The sequence below is a fragment of the Mesoplodon mirus genome (assembly GCF_964341445.2).
Source record: "Mesoplodon mirus genome assembly, chromosome: 18".
In the NCBI taxonomy this organism is placed as follows: Eukaryota; Metazoa; Chordata; class Mammalia; order Artiodactyla; family Ziphiidae; genus Mesoplodon; species Mesoplodon mirus.
In genome coordinates this window covers 48,817,509-48,837,982 of record NC_138994.1, presented here as the reverse complement: position 1 = coordinate 48,837,982, position 20,474 = coordinate 48,817,509, and the positions used below count along the sequence as shown (strand labels likewise).

The 20,474-nt window shown below is 44.4% G+C and overlaps 4 protein-coding genes across 8 annotated transcripts in view; 2 read left to right on the top strand and 2 right to left on the bottom strand.

Moving 5' to 3' along the window:
* Positions 1-8,291: 8,291 nt before the first annotated feature.
* On the bottom strand, positions 8,292-8,932 carry LOC309793545 (uncharacterized protein C17orf100; the record flags this gene model as incomplete). The annotated part of the gene is made up of 1 exon (XM_082604112.1): positions 8,292-8,932. Exon 1 carries the CDS (start codon positions 8,667-8,669, stop codon positions 8,292-8,294), a length of 378 nt encoding a protein of 125 aa, XP_082460238.1. The 5' UTR covers positions 8,670-8,932.
* Positions 8,933-9,024: 92 nt separating this feature from the next.
* MED31 (mediator complex subunit 31) lies at positions 9,025-16,251 on the top strand. Its single transcript, XM_082604097.1, has 4 exons — positions 9,025-9,144; positions 10,037-10,114; positions 10,598-10,694; positions 15,893-16,251. Exons 1-4 carry the CDS (start codon positions 9,117-9,119, stop codon positions 16,083-16,085), a joined length of 396 nt encoding a protein of 131 aa, XP_082460223.1. The 5' UTR covers positions 9,025-9,116; the 3' UTR covers positions 16,086-16,251.
* A 1,078-nt stretch (positions 16,252-17,329) lies between these two features.
* Positions 17,330-19,893, bottom strand: TXNDC17 (thioredoxin domain containing 17). Its single transcript, XM_082604113.1, has 4 exons — positions 19,660-19,893; positions 19,010-19,091; positions 18,206-18,281; positions 17,330-17,566 (listed from the first exon to the last, which is right to left on the bottom strand). Exons 1-4 carry the CDS (start codon positions 19,802-19,804, stop codon positions 17,498-17,500), a joined length of 372 nt encoding a protein of 123 aa, XP_082460239.1. The 5' UTR covers positions 19,805-19,893; the 3' UTR covers positions 17,330-17,497.
* A 65-nt stretch (positions 19,894-19,958) lies between these two features.
* KIAA0753 overlaps positions 19,959-20,474 on the top strand; it is a 61,313-nt gene continuing 60,797 nt past the window's right edge. For 3 of the 5 annotated variants that reach the window (XR_014291926.1, XM_082604072.1, XM_082604067.1), the window contains exon 1: positions 20,077-20,254. The gene's annotated coding sequence lies outside the window, so the exon portion shown is untranslated. Of the gene's footprint in view, positions 20,007-20,076; positions 20,255-20,289; positions 20,465-20,474 lie in introns of those variants that run through there. The other 2 variants (XM_082604071.1, XM_082604070.1) reach the window with 2 other exon arrangements.

Genomic DNA, 20,474 nt, shown 5'->3' with positions numbered 1-20,474 from the left:
GTGGACCAAAGAGGCCACTGGATATGACACTGGGAAGAGCAGGAAGAGACTTTGGGAAGGCTCTCTAGCCCTCTCTTAGAGCACAGCAAAAGCTAGTGGCTAAGAGCACACGCCCAAGTGGCGAAGAGCACAAGCAGTGGAGCCAGCCTGGGTTTGGGGCTTGGCTCCCCTTCCTCCTAGCTGGTAACCTGGGGTAAATCACTTAACCTTTCTATGCCCCAGTGTTCTGATCTACCTCATGCAGATGTGAGGAAAGCAGGAGTGCTCTGAACGGTGCCTGGGGGAGAGTGAGTGCTCAGTGTGTGTTGGGTGCTCTCCATTAATCAAGGCGAAGGGAATGTGAAACACGAGAGTGTTCCCTTAAATCAGTGTGGGCACACAACATGAAGATACTTTGAGTTTCCAAGATGAACACGGCTAGGGCCCAATCCTGAATCACAGGGCCTTTGAGAAACACTAGACACTGAAGCATCCCCAGGGTGTCTGCAAGTCCAGAGATGAGAATGCAATCTAGGGATGGAAGACGGGAAGTGGCTGCGGCAGTGCCACCTGGAGTGTCCCGCTGTAGGGGAGGACCAGGGTGCTCGTGGAGCTCTGGTCGCTCTCAGTAGTGGTCACCCCTGAAGGCCAATGAGCTGGATTTTCTGTTAACAACTGTCACCTCAGGCCTGGCGTCAGGCCTCTGCGCCGCTTGGCATTCCCTTGAGGTTTCTGCTGGGCTAAGGATCAGCCTTTGCTGCAGTGCGGGGATTGCCTGACCTCTGCTGTCCACTGTCTGTCATGGCACAAACTCAAAGATGGTCACGGACTCACAGGATGCACTTTTCTCCAACTTTCTGGACAGTGACTCTCAATATTAACATATTTTACACTGTGACAATACAGAAAAGTTTCACAAAGCAATTCTTACCTTTACTATGTGTGAACACTCTGATATATTCTATATTTTTCTATTTTTATTTCATTAATAAGAAAAATGCTGATTACAATCCACTAAATTGATGTCACAGCTCCAGGCTTTCTCATGGAGTTCGAAAAACATTCACTTAAGGAACTAAATTAGTGCCTTGTTTCCCAAACATCAGTCCGTATATTCCATATTACTTTCAAACTTCTGGCCACACCCAAGGCCGATTGTTTATGGTATCTGATTATTTTTTCTTTAAATCAATTCATTTAAACATTTAAAAATGCCTACTATAGGGCTTCAATGGTGGCGCAGTGGTTGAGAATCTGCCTGCTAATGCAGGGGACACGCCTTCAAGCCTTGGTCTGGGAGGATCCCACATGCCACGGAGCAACTAGGCCCGTGAACCACAACTACTGAGCCTGCACGTCTGGAGCCTGTGCTCCGCAACAAGAGAGGCCGCGATAGTGAGAGGCCCGCGCACCGCGATGAAAAGTGGCCCCCGCTTGCCACAACTAGAGAAAGCCCTCGCACAGAAACGAAGACGCAACACAGCAAAAATAAATAAATTAATTAATAAACTCCTACCCCCAACATCTTCTTTTAAAAAAAACCCAAAAAAAACCCCTACTATAGCTGAAGTAAAATATTGGTGAAATAACAAGTTTGAGGGCTAGTTATATTTTTTAATCTAATACACACTGAAATAAATATTTAATTATCAAAATAAAAAATGTTTCCATACCTCCTAAAATCCTCTTGCACACCAGCAACGTTTGCATTCCTCACTTTGGGAATCACAGATCTAAAGATTAGTCCAAACATCTCATTTTCAGTGGAGGCAGTGAGGCCCAGAGGGGTGAATTCACTTATCCGAGGTCTAGTTTTTCAGTCAGTGGGAAGGTCAGTCTGGTCAAAGGAGGGAAGAAAGAAAATAAAGGAAACTTGAGATCTCTAGGCTACCCCTGGCCAAAGTCTTACCAGTCTTATCACTTTTGGAGAGAGGCCCTACCCTGTCATCTCACCAGAGTCCAGATTTCAGTTTATAGTTACCTTGGCAGAGCCATTTTAAGACCTGGGTCTTAGATATTCTTATTTTTGGAGGTCCTGATCTGTATCCTATCACATCTATTACAATGTGCGCACATTGGCACTTATTAATTTCAATTTTGCTATTTTCTTCTTCTTGTATTTTGAAGCTGATGAAGTTTTCACGCTTCAACCATTTTGGCAGGCCCTTACAAAGTTCACAACCTGTAGGGTTATAGCCTGCCATGCCTAATGGATGAAGTGGCTCTGGAAGTGGTGAAGGAATCTGATCAACGAAGACACACTAAAGAGCAATTTAATTACTTTAGCCCTTTCTCCTGGTGTCTTTAAAGGGTAATGTGGACAGGCCACTGACAACTAAATGAATGAGTTTCCAGTGGCAAAATCTTTGCTATTCTGAGAGAGCGGTGGGGGCAGTGCCACTGCAGGTAGGCTAAGTGCCATGTGACTGGCAAGATGTTCTCATTCTGTGCCTCAGTTTCCTTATTAAGTAAAACAAACAGATTAGACTACATTGATGATTTTCAAAATATATTTCAAAAATGAGGGCAAAATCAAGACTTTATTGGACATATAAAAACTGAAAGAATTCATCACCAGCAAACCCGCACTAGAAGCAATGATTAAGGAAGTCCTTTAAGCAGAAGGAACATGCTACCAGATGGAAATCTGGATCTATACAAAGGAGTGGAGAGCATCAAAACTGCTAACTACGTGAGTAGAGCTTTTAAAAGTTATCACTTAAAATTCTTTAAAAGACAATCAACTGAATATTTAAAATAGATAACCAACAAGGACCTACTGTAAAACAATTAAAAAAAAAAGACAATCGACTGTTTAAAGCTAATATGCTAACAATGTACTGTAGGATTTGTAACATGTATAAGCAAAATGTATGACAACAACAGCAAAAAAGTCAAGAAAAACAGAAGTATACTCTTGTAAGATTCTTATACTATGGGTCAAGGAGTATAATATCATGTTAAGGTAGAATATGAAAAGTCAAAAAATGTATATTAAACCCTCATGAAACTACTAAAATGAAAAGAGTGAATAAGCCAACAAAGGGGATGAAATGGAATAATTAAAAGTACTAAATTAGTCTTAAAAAAAAAAGAGAAAAGGCAACAAAGACCAGAGGGAACAAATATAAAACAAACGGCTAGATGGTAGATTTAAACCCAGCCACATCAATAATTACAGAAAATATAAATTGTCTAAACATCCCAAGTAAAAGGCAGAAATTATTAGGATAAAAAACAAAAAACAAAAAAAACCCCAACCAAGATCCAACTATAACACTAACAACAAATCCACTTTAAATAAAAAGACACAAATAGGTTGGAAAAAGATGCACCATCTTAACAATAATCAAAAGAAAGCTAGAGCAGCTATATTGATATCAAATAGAGAGATTTCAGAGCAAAGAACATTACCAGAGATAAGGTTATTTCATCATGATAAAGGGGCCAATTTATCAAGAAGCCATGATGATGCTACATGTTTCTGCACTTAATAACAGAGCTTCAAAATAATAATGTTTTTGGAGTCTTACAGGAATGAGAGTGTTCTGTAGAATTCCGTATAAATGTTACTTCTGTCTCTCTCCTTTTCTATTTTTAGTGTGACCCACTATGCTCATTGTAAATTAAGTTTAAGGACACTAGACCTACCTTCATTTGGTACCAAAAGACACCATCCTAGGAGGCAGTCACAAGTGGTGGCTAGCACCTCTGCTCCTGGCCAAATCACTTTTGCCTTCTATGGACTTCAGTTTTTCCATCTGTACCATGAAGATCAACCGTTCGGAAAAAAAGTTTTTAAACGGTGAACTGTTTCTCCAGCCTAACAGCTTGTGGAACCCCCTAGAGGCTGGGTCAAGTACCAGCTATGCTGGGATGGGAGCAGCGGTAAGAATGGAGGAACCGGAATCCTGGGAGATCTAGATGGGCCCTTGACCCAAATACCTTGCTGGTTGGGCTCCTGATTCTTTCCATGGCTCATGTGATCTGGGGAAAGAGTGTTGTAGTAAGAGAATTCTTTCAAGTATTTTCAACACAGCTGACAGAAAATACATATGCTGAACTTTGTAAGCTGCCTTCAGCTTACATATAAGTGAATGGATTATGAGAATGACAGGTGCTGACAGGTACTTAGTTTTTCCAAACTAACCTGGTTGGCAACAACTGAAGGCAGGTCACGGCTACTACCTAGATCAGTAAGTCTAACAGATTAGTAGATGGAGCCATGCGATGCCTTCTTGGCTGGGAATAGAGGGACAGCACTGCTCTTCGTTCTTCATTGCACGCACGTTGGGCTAGCGATTGTATACCATGTCACAGATACAAAAGCACCCGCGCTCCTTTGGAGCTTCCAAGACAAAGTGCGAAGGATGATGACACACAGTATGGGTAGCACACACTTAACAATATGCAGCAGGTACCTTAAAAATTATGACAGATATAAGCTCCTTTAACATACAGGATCATTTTAAAGCTGTGGAATCTGATATACAGTATATATGACTAGTACCTTGTCACATCCTTTTTTTTCATGTCTCTTGTCTTTTTTGACACTTTCTTTCTCTGTGTATATCTCTTTGGATTTCAGTTTGGAAATATGAGTAAATGAAATTGGGAGGAAGAAACCTAGGTAAAAACCCTTCTTATGAAACAAGCGTAACAAAAAGAAAGAGCTACCAGAATCCTATATCCTTCCAAGAGAATCAATCATCTAGAAACCAAGTCTTTGGCTTTTTCACAGTAACCTTCCAACCATTTTTCCAGGTATGACTAAGAAGGGGGTTAGGAGTACTTAATGCAGAAAGGTCTAGAAGGATATACACCAAGTTGCTGACATGAATTATTTCCAGAGGATGGAAATGGAAAGGGACAAATTACTAAACTTTCTTTACACATCTTGAATTATTTAATTATTTAATTTGTTACATTAAGCACCTATCGCTTGTGTATTAAAAACATTGATAAGGAACATTGTTAAAGAAAAGTAACTACTTTGTTCACTTAAAAAACACTTGAGAGTGTATATAATGCACGCGGTCTGTCACATTAAAAAGAATGAGTAAGCTCACCAAAGACTAAAATTCCGAAGTCTAATTGTTAGTCTACACCAGAAGTTTTATGAGGCAGAAGCATTAGGGTAGCCTCTGGGGTTTTCTAACGTTCCCCTGGCCTGAGCCCCTATCTGCCTGGGAGGCCCAGTGCGCTCCCCTGTAATTAAATGAGGTAACGTGGTAACGACTGAGCACAGCGCCTGCCAACAGAGAGTTCTCTACCTCACAAGGAGGTCCCACAAAATCAAGGTCTTCACATCTTGCTAGATGGGACGGCCTTTCCTCCTGGGATAAATATCATACATTGTTGAAAGCAGGGATGTAAGGTCTCCTCGAAAAGCCCCATCTCTCTCCCCTCTGACAGTTCCTGCCCTGACATCTGACAGAGACCACTACCTCTAAACCTTTTCCCATAGCAAATCTGTCATGAAGTGGGGTGCTTCCCCCAATGGACCATGCTCTAGCTTTCCAAACTGCTAGAATCTTCAGGGTTTGTCAATGTTGGTACTATTGACATTTTGGGCCAAGTGATTCTTTGTCGTCGGGGATGGGGTGGAGGATGACCCTGTGCACTGCAGGATGTGTAGTGGCATCCTTGGTCTCCACCCACTAGATGCCAGTAGCATCCAACCACTACGGTTGTGACAACAATGCCTCCAGACATTGCTAAGTGTCTCCTGCGGGGAAAACTGCCACCAATCGAGAACCACTGTTTTATATCAGTTCAGTCGTTCAGCCATCACACGAGAACCTGGGACACTGATATCCATGCAACCTCCAAAACACCCCCCCCAACAAAACCCCCGAAAAAGTTGAACTTCTGAACCTTTAACAACCCTCTTCCCAGGAGCAGTGTAATGTTGCCAGTGAAAGTCAAGTTTTCAGAAGCATTTGTCTCACATTTTAGTGCAAACTTTCTCCCTTATTGGTGGTTACCAAAGGGCTACAGGCAAGGACAAGTTAGGTAGGTCAAGCCAGACCCTGCGGGGGTGAGAGGGGGGGAAGAGGTGTTTAGCCAGCTGGTGCTCCCTGATGAACAAGAGCTCTAATCCATTCATGGGCATAAAATGAGCGAGACAGACTGGCAGACGATTGTCACTCAGTCCCCTGGCTTTACATACCATCTATGGACTGATGACCCTACATTTTATATTTCCAATCCTCACCTTTCTCATGGCAGCCAGCCTCTTACAGTCGACTCCACTTGGGTATTTGATAGGCATCTGAAAATCAATACGGCCAAAATGGAACTGATTTTTCCTCCTAAACCGATCCTCCCCTAGTATTTCTCAGCCTAGTAAATGGCACCACCATACACCAAACAAGCCAAAACTTAGAAGTCATCCTTGATTCTTCTATTCCTCTTTTTTTTTTTTTCCTCTTTTTTTGCGGTACGCGGGCCTCTCACTGTTGTGGCCTCTCCCGTTGCGGAGCACAGGCTCTGGACGCGCAGGCTCAGCGGCCATGGCTCACGGGCCCAGCCGCTTCGCGGCATGTGGGATCTTCCCAGACCGGGGCACGAACCCGTGTCCCCTGCATCGGCAGGCAGACTCTCAGCCACTGCGCCACCAGGGAAGCCCTCTTCTATTCCTCCTTCCCTCACCTTCCATATCCATCAGTCATGTCAGCTTCGCTTCCAGAACACATCCCTAATCTGTGCTCTTTTCTCTAGCTCCACTTCTGCCACCCTAGTATAAGCCACTATCACCTCTTACTGGACCACGTTATTAGCTTCCTAGTTCCTGTTTCCTCTCTGGTCCCCTACACATCAGGGTTTCTCAACCTCACACTATTGACATTTTGGACTAAGTGTGTTAGTCCAAACGTAGTTCCCTTTGCTTGGGGGAGGGGGGCTGTCTTGGGCACTGTAGGATGCCTGGCAGCATCCCTGGTCTCCACTCACTAGATGCCAGTAGCAACTGCCCCACTCCCACATCGTGACAAACGAAAAAAAAGTCTCTAGACATTGCCAAATGTCCCTTGGGGGATAAAAATCACCCCTGAGAACCACTGTCCTACATCCTACACACAGGAACCAGGGTATTTTTTAAATGCAAAATGCATCATGTCACTCCCCTGCTGAAAACCCTCCAGCGTCTTCCCACTGACCTTAGAATAAAACCCAAGCTCCTTATCGTGGCTTTCAAGACCCTCTATGAACTGGCCACTGCCTGCTTCTCTAACATCCTCTCTTCCACACAACGCTCTCCCTCCCTAAGCTCCAGCCACACTGGTCTTTTTTCTGCTCCTTGAACAGTCCAAGCTTGCTCCCCTTCACCCCTTGGACTTGGCTGATTCCTCTACCTAAAATGCACTCTCCCCAGACCTTTGCATGGCTCATTGTTCACTAAACAAGTCCCAGATCAAATGCTGCCTAATCAGCAAGGCCTTCCCTGACCATCCCATCTAAAGAACCCCCTTACATCCTCTATCACATTACCTGTTTACTTCCTTCATAGTGCTAATCACGATACAAAACTCTTGTTTTGTCATTTGTTGTCTGCCTTTTCACTAGAGTGTAAGCTCCCCAAGAGCCAGGACCCTGTTTGCCTTGTTCACTGCTATAGCCCAAATGCTAAAATAACACTTGGCACAGAGTAGGTGCTCAATAAATATTCCTCCCCTGTACCTCCTCAAATCACAGGTCAGGTTTCCTTTCTAAGATTATTCTTGACTGTGGATGTAGTTTCACTTTGAGCTACATTTGACCTATGTTAAAATGTGTGTGGCTTGGGCTACCATGCACAAGGGCTTGGCGTAAAGAAAATAACAATTTTGAAACATAAACACAGGCCAACTAATTAATTAAGGAAAGTCCGTTCCTTGCCCCTCAGGTTTGCTGCAGGCATATAATCATTCCACTGGTCATGACTTCAGTTTGCTCCTTGTCCCTAAATTTGAAGCAGCAAAGGTCGTTCAGGGGCTAAGAATCCAAAACTCACCTGCCTCAGAGGTTCAAACAGTCTCTTTGTCCATCATCTCAATATATACAATATCTAGGGCCCGAACATTTTTGTGCTGGCTTCAAGTTAAAGTAGTTCACTGGGTCAAAGGCAGGAAAGGATGGTCCAAGGTGCAGCAGGGTCAATGAATGTTGGCTGAGTCCCGAAACCGCAGCTTGGCTCTTAAATGGATTTGTGGTCCGTTTCCAGGAAACCAAAGATAATCGGTCCACCTGGCAGCAGGCTGGCTGCGAACTGGAGGCAATTCTGCCCTGGCCAAGGGCCATGGCCCTCTCGTGGCCCCAAGGAAGGAAGCATTTCATCGGGCCTTTTGGACATTTTGGCGAGCGGCCGGCTGCTCCCGCCGCGGCGGGCTCTCCACGCGGTGCAGAGACGTCTCCACCCGCAGAGACGAGGCCCTGAGGCGGCGGGAGGCCGTCTCCGTGTGCTGCGAGGCGGTTTCCACGTGCTGGTAGGACACCTCGAAGACGCGAGGGAGCCGTTTCCCCGAGGGGGAGACGGAGCGCCCCTCGCTGCGGCGCTGGGTAGTCTCCACCTGCCGGGAAGACCTCCGCACCTGACGGGAGGTCGTCTCAACGCAGTGGGACGAGGTCTCCACGCGGACCGTCGCCGTCTCCTCGTAGCGGGCGGACTCAGCCCGGGGCGGAGAGGGGTTTCCCCCAAGGGTTGAGGCCATCTTACGGGGGTAACGGAACCAAGCAAGCCTCGCGAGGCCGCATTGCCCTACGCTCCTCGACGGGTTACGTCACAAGGTGAGGAGTGACATCACATAGCACTGTGACGCAGGCACAGCGGTAGCCTAGGATCCTACGACACAGGGACGTGCAGGAACAGTGGTCCTGGCGGGGACTGGTGACGGCCCCTTTGAAACCCTGGGTTGGGCCCCACGCTAGGTCAGCCCCCGCATCGCCCCCTATCCTGTCAGGAGCCCGCGCGGGCGGAGGGGGGAACGGGCCAGGCCTGGGATGGGCGGAGCCTCCCGCCCCCGCGCGAGGCTCTGCCCGCCCCCCGCATCCCACACTGCACCGCGGCAGGAAGTGGGAGCCGCGGCTTCCGGCACCTCCCCAGCCACTCCCGGCGTTCGCGGTGTTGGGCTGTTGGCTGCTTAGCTTCTTTGCTGGTGATGGCAGCAGCCGTCGCTATGGAGACAGGTGAGTGGCGCTCCGCGCCGTGCGTTTTGGCAAATAGAACTATCCTGGGCCCAGACACCTACTCCCGCTTCCCCGGGTTCGCCTTCCAGGCCTAACTCCCTGCAAGGTGATTGTTCGGACCGGGAGGGGCGAGGGCTCTTCTAGCGTCTGGAAGGGCGAAGGTAGTTTGGCCTTTTCAGAGTTTGTTTTGTTGGTATATCCTTTCTCCTCACTTGTTATTCAGACACCGACCCCACCGTCTTCCGGCGAGGCTAAAGGAGAGACTTTGGATTATAAACCGCTTCCTCGATTTGTTTTCTGCGTCTTAAATGAGCTTGCATAAGTTTAAAATAACGTCCACAAACTCGTGTATTATTTTGCCACTGACGCGTCTCACCGAAGCACGCGTTCCCTGATCTTGTGTTTTCGCCGTGGTCTCTTTCAGCTTGCATTCTGAACTTTTCTTGATAGGTTTAGCGTTTGCTTTGTTTTTGCTTAGCTTAATCACTTAACAACTTGTAACACATTATTAAAATAAGGCAAGGCATAGTTACCGCAACTTACCGCAACAGTGGTCAATGTTAAAATGTTAAAATCCCAACATAGTGGCTCACGAGTGATAAATGTTCTGCCCGTGTATGATCCTGTTTCTTTGATAACTTGTCTTTAACATTAGAGAATTCATTCATTCCTGATTAAACATTCCTTTTAATCAGGGCTTTGCTTTCCTTAGACTTTTAAGGAAGGTTTTTCTCCTCCCTCAACCAGTTTAGGAAAACCTTCACATGCCCTTCTTTATGTAGAAGCGTATCTCATCATTGGTCAGGTTTCTTTACTGCTGTTTTCTTTCTACAAATCAATATTGTATATGGTGACGTTTATTTTGGATGACTTTTGCTATCTTCTCTCCTAGATGATGCTGGAAATCGACTTCGGTTTCAGTTGGAGTTGGAATTTGTGCAGTGTTTAGCCAACCCAAATTACCTTAATTGTAAGTTGTTGAGCACCTCATTGAATTGAGTAGCTATTTATAATTTCTGATAGAAGAGTTGCAATTCATAGTTCCAATTCATAGTTGGCCCTTTGTATCCTCGGATTCAACTGCAGTTGGTTGAATCTTCCCATACGGAGGGTGACAGTACTGTCATTGTCATTGCGCTATGTTATTTTATGTGAGACTTGAGCATCTGTGGGTTTTGGTGTCTGTGGGGTCTCTTAGAACCAGTCCCCTGTGGATTTGAGGGATGACTTTAGTATCTACTTTTGTACATTCTCAATTGAACAGAATTATTGCTACACTTATATTGGTATATATATAATTGAGCAAACTGGGACTTCTGTTGTGAATTCAGTGAGTGTTGGTGGTGGGGATGTTATGTAAGTAAATTTTTTACTTTTATGTTAGGAGTCACAAATCAGTAGTCCAAGGATTGATTTGCTCTACAGGTGTTTTTTTTTTTTTTATGCCTTTCAGTTCTTGCCCAAAGAGGTTACTTCAAAGACAAAGCTTTTGTTAATTATCTTAAGTACTTGCTTTACTGGAAAGAACCAGAATATGCCAAGTATCTAAAGTAAGTTTAATTTTTATAGTCCTAAATATGTGTGTACTTTATTATACTCCAAAGCACTGATATTTAATAGACGTCTTAGTTTCACATGGGAAAAAATATAGTTTGAATCTCTGCACTTCTTTTAGTTGTCTCCATTTTAATACGAGACACACTGATCTCTAACTTAACTTGGATTATTTCAGTGATATACTCACCAGTATCCCTGCTTTCTCCTCACCATCCCCCGCCCCCAAGCCAAACAAAGCGGAATCATTTTCTACACAGAAGCCAACTTGGTATCTGAAAAATAGAAATCACAACATTCCATTAGAACTCTTCAGTTGCTTCTCATTGCATGCAGAGGAAAATCTAGTCTCTTTTCTCGAGCTAAAGACCTGTATGATCTGGCCCTGTCTTGTCTGACCTTACCTTGTACCACTCACTCCATCTTACTGGGTTTCTGACCCCAAGGAACCCACAGTCTACATATGCAATGACATAGCCATAGCCTGAACATGAAAGACCATAGAAAGGGGTACTTACTTGTAAGGAAGGTTTTCTGGAGGAGGTAGCCTTACCTGAGTCTTAGTAGCTGCTTATTTTATTTTATATATTTTACATAATAAATATATGTATTTATTATTCAAGTTGTGCCATAGATGCTTTCGTTTTAAGGCTTATGAATTGCAAGGAGCATACTATAATCACGAACTTATTCCTTTTTTTTTTTAAATTCTGCTAATTTGCAGTAGTGCTATAGCTTGCTTTTTTTTTTTTAATATTTATTGATTCATTTGGCTGCACCAGGTCTTAGTTGCGGCAGCAGGATCTAGTTCCCTGACCAGGGATCGAACCCGGGCCCCCTGCATTGGGAGTGCGTAGTCTTAACCACTGGACTGCCAGGGAAGTCCCCGAACTTATTCCTTTTTAATGGTAAAAAAGAAACCGTGAACTCCCACCTGTGCTTTGTCTTAACTAGGTAGTCAAAAAGCAATGGTGAAACTTTTAGTCTTTTTTTTCCCTAAACAAACACAAGTTTGAGAGGAAAATGTTTCAAACTTGTACTCCCACTTTTCTGATCTGTGTCTCATAACAAGGAGGATGTATGAAGCCCACATCCTCCTGGAGCTTGCAGGACCCTTGGCACCCTTACTGGGCCTTTATAAAGAACCACTTATTCATTTAATAATCCAGAGAAAAGACTTTTTTTATTAGATTGCAACATGTTGTATGTATGTAGACTTAGAGACTCAGTTTTGGACACTGAGCCCTAGACACCATCAAGTTCAGTTTCACCCACAGCATTGCTGAGATGGTCATCTACATGTTGGCTGGAGGTTTCCAGTGAGCACATACTACTCCATTCAGGGGCAACCAATTCCATTGTAAGCTAGATGCTAGAAAGTTCTTCCTTGTCTTATAATATGATATACCTCCATGTAACATCAACCCATGTTGAGTTTTGTACCTGAATTAATCCAGAACCAATCTATGCCCTCTTGAGGAACAGCCATTCAGATATTTAAATTCAAGAGAGGTTGCAAATTAACCCCCGTTTCATTTCTGCACAAGGTTTTCGTTTAATAGTTGCCAACATTTGAAGATTAGAAAGTTTCATATTTTAATCCAGATTTCTAGCTACTCTTTAAAATTCTGGATGATCTGGTAACCCCAGGTCTTTGTTCTCCCAGGTCAGCCCCTGGCTAGGGCAGAGGAGCAGCTGCCTCTTCTGGACAGTTTCCACCATTTCACTAATAGCCACGACTTGCAACTATAATTTCTCTCTTACATCTTTTTTTCTCACCTACCTTCAGCCATTTCTCATGTGCCCACCTTTGGATATTTTACGCTTATGCCTTATGTTTTTCAGCCAAGAGCTAAACACAGGCCTTCAGATGTCAGGGTACAGTGGGCCAAATAGCTTTTTTTTCTTCATATGGACATTATACTTCTATTTGTTCAACTTAAGTTTACATTACCTTTTTTGGGGGGGCAGGGAATGAGGGGGCAAGGATTCATACTGTTGACTTGCTGGGAGCTTTATGTCAATTAAAATCTTTCAGTTCTTATTTTCATCAATGCTATTAGTTTAGTTCTCCATTTATTTCTTATTTATTTTTAAAAAATCTAATTGCAGAACTTTCCTTTTGTACCTCTTCTATTTCATCTTGTTGGTTAATGCTATAATTGTAGCCTATTAACATATTTATAATTCCTTATTTTGTCATGTAATGTATTCTGAGCATTGTCTCTTCAAGTCTGATAAATGATCACTGTGTGTCTAAGTTCCAGTTACTAAATGCTACTTGAAGACCATTCTCTCAGTCATCACATTAACTTATTTTACAGTTGAAGAAACTAAACCTTAAGGGAGTTTAAGTACCTTGTTTGAGGCCACCCAGCTGGAGAATGGCAGAGCTGATTTCAAACCTAGGTCTTTTTTTTTTTTTTTTTGCGGTACGCGGGCCTCTCACTGTTGTGGCTTCTCCCGCTGCGGAGCACAGGCTCCGGACGCGCAGGCTCAGCGGCCACGGCTCACGGGCCCAGCCGCTCCGTGGCATGTGGGATCTTCCTGGACCAGGGGCACGAACCCGTGTCCCCTGCATCAGCAGTCGGATTCTCAACCACTGCGCCACCAGGGAAGCCCTAAACCTAGGTCTGTTTAACTACCAACAATGTCCTCATGAAAAGGAAATAGCCAGGGTAGGTGTGAGTAGGGCTTTCCAGGCTTAGCTGCTGACAATTAGAAGCAACTATGTATCTTTGGAGTATAGGAAGCAAGTGTGTAATAAGGACGACATGGTGTAGGGCCCTGCTACTCAATGTGGTCCTCAGACCAGTAACATTGATATCACTTGGGAGCTTGTTAGAACTGCAGTCCTCAGGCTCCACCCCAGACCTCCTGAATCAGTCTGCATTTTAAGAAGTGATTCGTGGGTGCGTTAAAATTTGAGAAGCACTGCTGCAGTACACTGTCCCCAAACTTTAGTCATTTGTGTACCACTTGGACAATTTTGGCTCTATCTGTGTACTCCCTATAAGACTTACTGTTTTTTAATTGACTCATTTAAATCTTATGTCTTTTCTATTTGAAATAATTTTACTGAAAAACAAATGGAAAAACAGTAAGAAGAATTCCTGTATATTCTTCCCCCAGATATTCTAAATGCAAACCTCGTATATAATCATAGTAGCGATCAAAATCAGAACATTAACATTGACATATCATCTGATCTTGTTATCTAACCAGCAGACCTCACTCACATTTTGCCAGCTGTCTCACTAATGTCCTGTGTCTGGGGCAGTGTCCAGTCTAGGCTCAGATGCTGCATTTTTTGTTGTTGTTTTGTTTTGCGGTACGCGGGCCTCTCACTGTTGTGGCCTCTCCCATTGCGGAGCACGGGCTCCGGACGCGCAGGCTCAGCGGCCATGGCTCACACGCCCAGCCGCTCTGCGGCATGTGGGATCTTCCCGGGGCACGAACCCGCGTCCCCTGCATTGGCAGGCGGACTCTCAACCACTGCGCCACCAGGGAAGCCCGCAGATGCTGCATTTTGTTGTCATGTCTTAGTCTCCATTAATCTGAGTTCATCAGTCTTCTTTTTTTTTTCCCCCCATAAGTGTGACACAGAAGTGATGTTATATACTTCTTGGTATATCAGGAGTCATAGGATGTCAATTTGTCCCTCTACTGGTGATATTTTGGTCACTTGGTTGAGGTGGTGGCTGCCAGTTTTCTCTGTATCAAGTTACTATTTTTCCTTTTGTATTTAATACGTATTTTGTGAGGGAATACTTTGAGACTATGTAAATATCTTGTTTCATATTTCATTCTTTTACCTAACTTTAGCACCTATGGAAGATACTTGCTTGAAACAATTTTTACTGTGGAGATTTTCTAATTCCATCATTCTTTATTCGTTTATTAGTTGGTATTCAGTTGTAAGGAACATTTCCTTGTTCCTGATTTATTTATTCATTTAAGTTATATCAATATGGACTCTTGAATTATCTTGTGGGTTATAATTATGTATCTTCTTGATCCCAGATATAGCCAGTGGGAGCCCCTTCGCATTGGCTCCTGAGTACTTTTGACATATCCCTATAATTTTTTGAGCATTTTTCTTTCTGGCACTACATAATATTCCAGGCTCATCTTGTACTTTCCCTCTGTTAGCCTTAGAATCAGCCATGTCTCCAACCAACCTTGGATAATTCTATATAAAACCCATGATCTGGGCACTCAGTGTGCTCATTGGTTTCATAGCTTCTAGGCCCTCTCAACACACAAAGCTAGAAATTGTGTGTGTGTGTATATAAATATCTATTTCTATCTCTGTGTGTGTGTATATATATATATTAAAAGCCATGAGTTCATACTGATGTTTTCAATCCCAACTCAGTAACAAGATTCATTCTAGCCTTCCCCCTTCCTTATCTGAAACTCTTTTTTTCTGAGAGCCAGAAATTTGGCTTTCTATCTACAGCATATTTACTTAGGTATTTGCTCAACCTTAGAGTATATGTACTTAATTTCAGAATTGTTATATCCCTATGGAAAACTAGAATACAATATTTGTGCTTAGTTCTGAGATTGACTCAGTTTTAAAATAAAAGTTGTCTTATTGTTTATGGAAAACCAGTAAGTATTAATTAAACACATAATTAATTACTAAAATAAAAAGTGTTGGGGCTTCCCTGGTGGCGCAGTGGTTGAGAGTCCGCCTGCTGATGCAGGGGACACGGGTTCGTGCCCCGGTCCGGGAAGATCCCACATGCCGCGGAGCGGCTGGGCCCGTGAGCCATGGCCGCTGAGCCTGCACGTCCGGAGCCTGTGCTCCGCAACGGGAGAGGCCACAACAGTGAGAGGCCCGCGTACCACAAAAAAAAAAAAAAAAAAAAAAAAGTGTTCATGTTCCTCACCTTGGAAACCACCAGAAGAGAATAGCATGGTTTGTCCCCCAGTGTTGACTCCGTTTACCAGTTACTGTGTGGTCTTAGGCAAGTTATTTCATCTTTCTGAACTTAAGCTTTCTCACTTTTGAAAATTTTGCTGACTTTTGATGCATAAGCAGGAAAAAAAAGAACTGTACCACCAAAGTGTACTAAATTAATGCTACAGAAATGGTAGGCTGCAAGATCGCTTTTGGGTGAGTAACTGAACTAGAGCGTGGTATTATTGCGTTATGTCGATCATTAACTTACAAACTCAACCCCAGGTACCCTCAGTGCTTACACATGTTAGAACTGCTCCAGTATGAACACTTCCGTAAGGAGCTGGTGAATGCTCAGTGTGCGAAATTCATCGACGAGCAGCAAATTCTGCACTGGCAGCACTATTCTCGGAAGCGGATGCGCCTGCAGCAAGCCCTGGCCGAGCAGCACCAGCAAAATAACACCTCAGGAAAGTGAACAGTTGGATCCAGACCCGGCTCTTCAGACATGTATATATTGCTTTTGTACAGTGAAGACAAAAAAAGACTCTTCCTATGTACCTTTATTGTGGTGGCACCCAGAACCGTTAGTGTGCTATTTAACTGAACTAACTTTTTATTGTTAATAGATTATTTCTGTTAAACCAGAATTGTTTTACTTTGATTTCCCTGTGGATTTGTAAGCTTTTATTAGTATTTAACACAGTCAGCTGAGTCAGAATAGAAATGTTAGGTGTTTCAGACCAATTTCAGGCAGCGGGGGGGTGGGGTAAGGGGAGGGCCACCGAGTATCCCAAACTCTAAGCCGAGCTCTGTTTTCATGTACAGTGGGGCCTGGGACAAGTCTGTCTCCTGGAACCTTGCTGTCCCTCAGATCAGCTATCCTGCCCTTCATCTACAGAGTGAGAGGTGTGGAGTAAGTGACCTCTTTACGTCAGGCAGCAGGGACTGCATAAAGGTTCTTAAATTCTGCAGGGCAGGAGACATACCTGTATCGCCAGTTGCTTTGCAAGAGAGCTTTAAGGAAGAATCATTGGTATGTCACTGACCTAGTAATGGCAGGGAGAAGATTGGTGGTTAACTACTAACTGGACTCTTGACCTTAAGACTAGAAGAAAGGTGAGGAGCCTCAAATATCTGTGCTCATTTGGGAAAGCTGACCTTTATTTGGCAGATACCACAAAGCAGGCACAATGTTAAGTGCTTAGTTGCATTCTCATTTTATCCTCAGAACGATCCATGTTCATAAAGGAGGAAACTGAAGTTTAGACAGGTTAATGGTTAACACAGCTAGTAAGTGATAATCAGTGAGACTGACTCACAGGCTGGAGTCCTTCCCATCGCTAGGTTATATGGCCTCTGACCTCTCTGCCACCCGCCTCATCCCAAGTAGTGAAGCATATTCAGACAGCTGTAACAAAACTGCCAGCATTAAGCAGAGGCTGGATTAGATGTGCTGTGCTTCCCTTCAGTGGTTAGGTTAAGTTCTACGTTCTAAAGCCAAAGAAGGCGTTTTAGGAATAACAGTTCTTTGTAAATTCGTGGAATTTAAGGTAAAAGATCCCAACTCCTTGAGAGATTTGGAAGCTGTCTACTGCACTATGAGGGGCTTTTAGGTATTTCTGTCATCTCCAATAACAGCTTCCTTTGTGCTATTACTGCCACTCCTGAAGAGTTATTTTACCTATGGTAGCTTAAAAATATCCATATATTAAAGCAAACTGAGGGTTCATGAGCATTTTAATAGCACTCTCTATTGTTTAGACATGTACCAATTTTTTTACATCATCATTTATTTACTTACTGCTAACATGAATTCAAAGCAAGTATGCAGATTCTTTTATAGTAGAGCAAATCAGGAAATAAAGACGTAATTGCCATCATCAAATCTTAATCTTCAGAGAACAACATCTCCACGAGGTTGGCCTGAAGACACTCAGATTCTACCAGTTTTTGAGGCTGTAAGAGAACAACAGTCATATCTTAACCCACAGCTACAAAAATGTTATTAGGAGGGGAATGAGTTGTTCTACCCTGAATGACACAAGTCTTGGAACAGAGAAATTATGCCATTCAGAAACTATTAACTAGTTGTAACAAGCTTTATGAAATAGTTAAGATATTTACCTTAAGGTGAATCATTAAAATACTTGGCTCCGTGGACTAAAACAGGAGACAGGAAGCCCGATGTCACCCCTTCCCTTTAAGTCTTTAATTTAGAACCCCAGGGCCATGACTAAACTAGAGGACATGCCCTTTCTTTTCATCCAGAATTATGGATTAAGTCGAAAACAACTATTGATGCCACTGTTTTAAGGAACTGTATGTTAACCAACTTTCTTCAACAGTGCTTACAGAATTTTAAAATAAGAATGGCTTTTAAAAGGCATGAAAAACCCCCTAATATTTGCATTATTAATAACTTATTGGGATAGGCCATAGGGATGGACAGCCATGTGTATTTTGAATACATTCTGAAGAGCAATGTGATATTTGGGATGAAATGTCAAGATCTTTTCAAATTTGAATCCAGAACAAGTTAAAAGAGTTTTGATAGGGTGAACTGTATCCCCAACACAGTTAAAGAAAGATACTCACTGTTCCATATTTAAGTAGTGTAGGCACTGCAGTTAATTTCAACTTTTTCCTGAAGTCATTATTTGGATCTTTCCAACTATTTCAGAAGGAGAAAGTGATCATGAAAAACATTTACTTGGTTTCTTACATTCTGCTTGGTATTTGATATATTCCCACTTTCAGTCTTTCAATAATCATTGTTTTTGTTGTAAACATTTAAAAAACCTTGACGTCTACGACATATATTCTCCTGTGCAAAGTTTTCATTTAAGTGAATATATACTAAGATATAAAATAAATGTAAAGACAAGTTCTGAACTAACATCAGGCCAAATTATTGAATTACCGTTACCCAATACAAATGGCTGAACATTCGAATTTTTTTTTTTTTATAAATTTATTTATTTTATTTTTGGCTGTGTTGGGTCTTCGTTTCTGTGCGAGGGCTTTCTCTAGTTGCGGGGAGCGGGGACCACTCTTCATCGCGGTGCGCGGGCCTCTCACTGTCGCGGCCTCTCTTGTTGCGGAGCGCAGGCTCCAGATGCGCAGGCTCAGTAGCTGTGGCTCACGGGCTTAGTTGCTCCGCGGCATGTGGGATCTTCCCAGACCAGGGCTCGAACCTGTGTCCCCTGCATTAGCAGGCAGATTCTCAACCACTGTGCCACCAGGGAAGCCCTCGAATTTTTAATTTGTATTTAATAGCTTCTAATTGCTTGACTTATCCGACTGCATCTTAGAACTCGGAACCTGAATCACAAGACCCTTCCCGCCTAAATTTGCAAGTCTAGTGCATGTGTGGGAAATAGAGTACGCATTGCCACTTACTAAGGTTTTTCTCCTACTTGGCAGTAGATGAACACACAGCCTTCACCAACATGCTTCAGCCCCTCTCGTACGACTGGTTCAGCTTTTTAAAAAGGTGATAGAAATAATTACCAACTTTACAATCAGGCACTGATGAACAGCGTCCCCTCCCCCTCCCCTCCCCTCCCCTCCGTCTTGAAAAGTACTGAGTTTATCCTGCAGTTAACTGAGGAGATTAACAGAAGTCACGTGATTTTTCCTGATTTTTTTGAGAGCCGCTTTAAGGGTAAGGACCCACTCTCAGTCCTGATTTGTCCCCAGGCCACAGCGCCCAGAACAATGAAAGACAAATATTTGCTGACTTATCATAAGGAGACCGATTCACGTCTCCTGTAGGACACTAATCACATTGGGGAAGTGAAAAGTTCTGATGGACTAGATTCCAAGATTACCTGGGTCGAATGGTAGAAGAGCACACTTGGCGGGGCGGGAAGGACTTAATAGGAGGAGAGTCGCGAACAGGGTAGGAAAAGGCAAGGTGAGAGCTCATATCGCCCTGCGGGACTCCGGTAGCAAGACTCCCTCCGCTTCCTCTCCACCCCACTCTTTGGCCATAGCCTCGGCCTTCCTGCCACTTCCTTTGGGCTGCAGCCCCCGAATCCCGGCCTCACCCTGCACGCAGTCGGGGCACCAGCTTTTGCCTTCGGCGTCCTTAGAACCAGAAAAATAGGCGAAAATGGCCTTGCCACTGTGCTGCTCCACCGCCTGCATGAACTCCTCGTAGCCATACACGCTCACCTCTTCGTAGCGGGCCATCGGGAGAGCGTGCCTCGGGCAGATAGAGGTGTCTTAGGTTCGGCTGCCGCTGGGAGGAGCTCCATGCGGGGTGGGGCGAAGCTGTTTCCGGGTGGGCGGGGAGCTGGGCAGGGCCTGAGAAAGCAAGCCTGGCTCTGAGGTGCTACGGGAGCCTCTGACGGCCAGAACTCCTCCGCACCGTCTTTCTATTCTCTCTTCTCAGGTCTCTCAGTGTTGGCTGCGCCCCGAAACCCCGGCTTCTGCCCCTGTCTGGTCCCGGCCCCAGCCCCATGTGCAGTGGCTGCAAAACCTGCCGCCACGCAGCCCCAGGACCGTTAGGTGGCTCCGGAGCCTTAACGGCTCCCAAGCCGCCCTGCGCCCGTTGCCATGGCGACTGGGCGAGCGGCCGGAAGGGAGGCCTAGTTGCGGCCCCCAGCCGCTTTCTGGTAGGCGCGCCGCGCCCTAGACCAGGTGGGCTCTGGCCGGAGCTGGGGGGATTGTGGGAAGCCGCGTTAGGACTCATGGATCTGCGGGAGAGGAGACTTTGACCCAGCGCAGATCCTGCCGCTCGTCGGGCCTAATTACCTTTCCTCCTGCCGAGGCTTTAGTGGGGCCCCGGGACTGGGGGGCGGGCGTCCGGGACTGGGCGGGAAGAAGGCTCCGAGGGCTGGAGCTGAGTGTGTGAGTGCGT

Bases quoted from the DNA above. Each gene is read 5' to 3' on its own strand.
- MED31 (XM_082604097.1), top strand. From the start codon at position 9,117: ATGGCAGCAGCCGTCGCTATGGAGACAG. The intron at 10,115-10,597 runs GTAAGTTGTTGA...TATGCCTTTCAG, and splicing joins CAACCCAAATTACCTTAATT to TTCTTGCCCAAAGAGGTTAC. The intron at 10,695-15,892 runs GTAAGTTTAATT...ACTCAACCCCAG, and splicing joins GAATATGCCAAGTATCTAAA to GTACCCTCAGTGCTTACACA.
- TXNDC17 (XM_082604113.1), bottom strand. From the start codon at position 19,804: ATGGCCCGCTACGAAGAGGTGAGCGTGTATGGCTACGAGGAGTTCATG. The intron at 19,092-19,659 runs GTGAGGCCGGGA...CTTTTTAAAAAG, and splicing joins GTGCCCCGACTGCGTGCAGG to CTGAACCAGTCGTACGAGAG. The intron at 17,567-18,205 runs GTGAGTATCTTT...GTTCTCTTACAG, and splicing joins CACTACTTAAATATGGAACA to CCTCAAAAACTGGTAGAATC.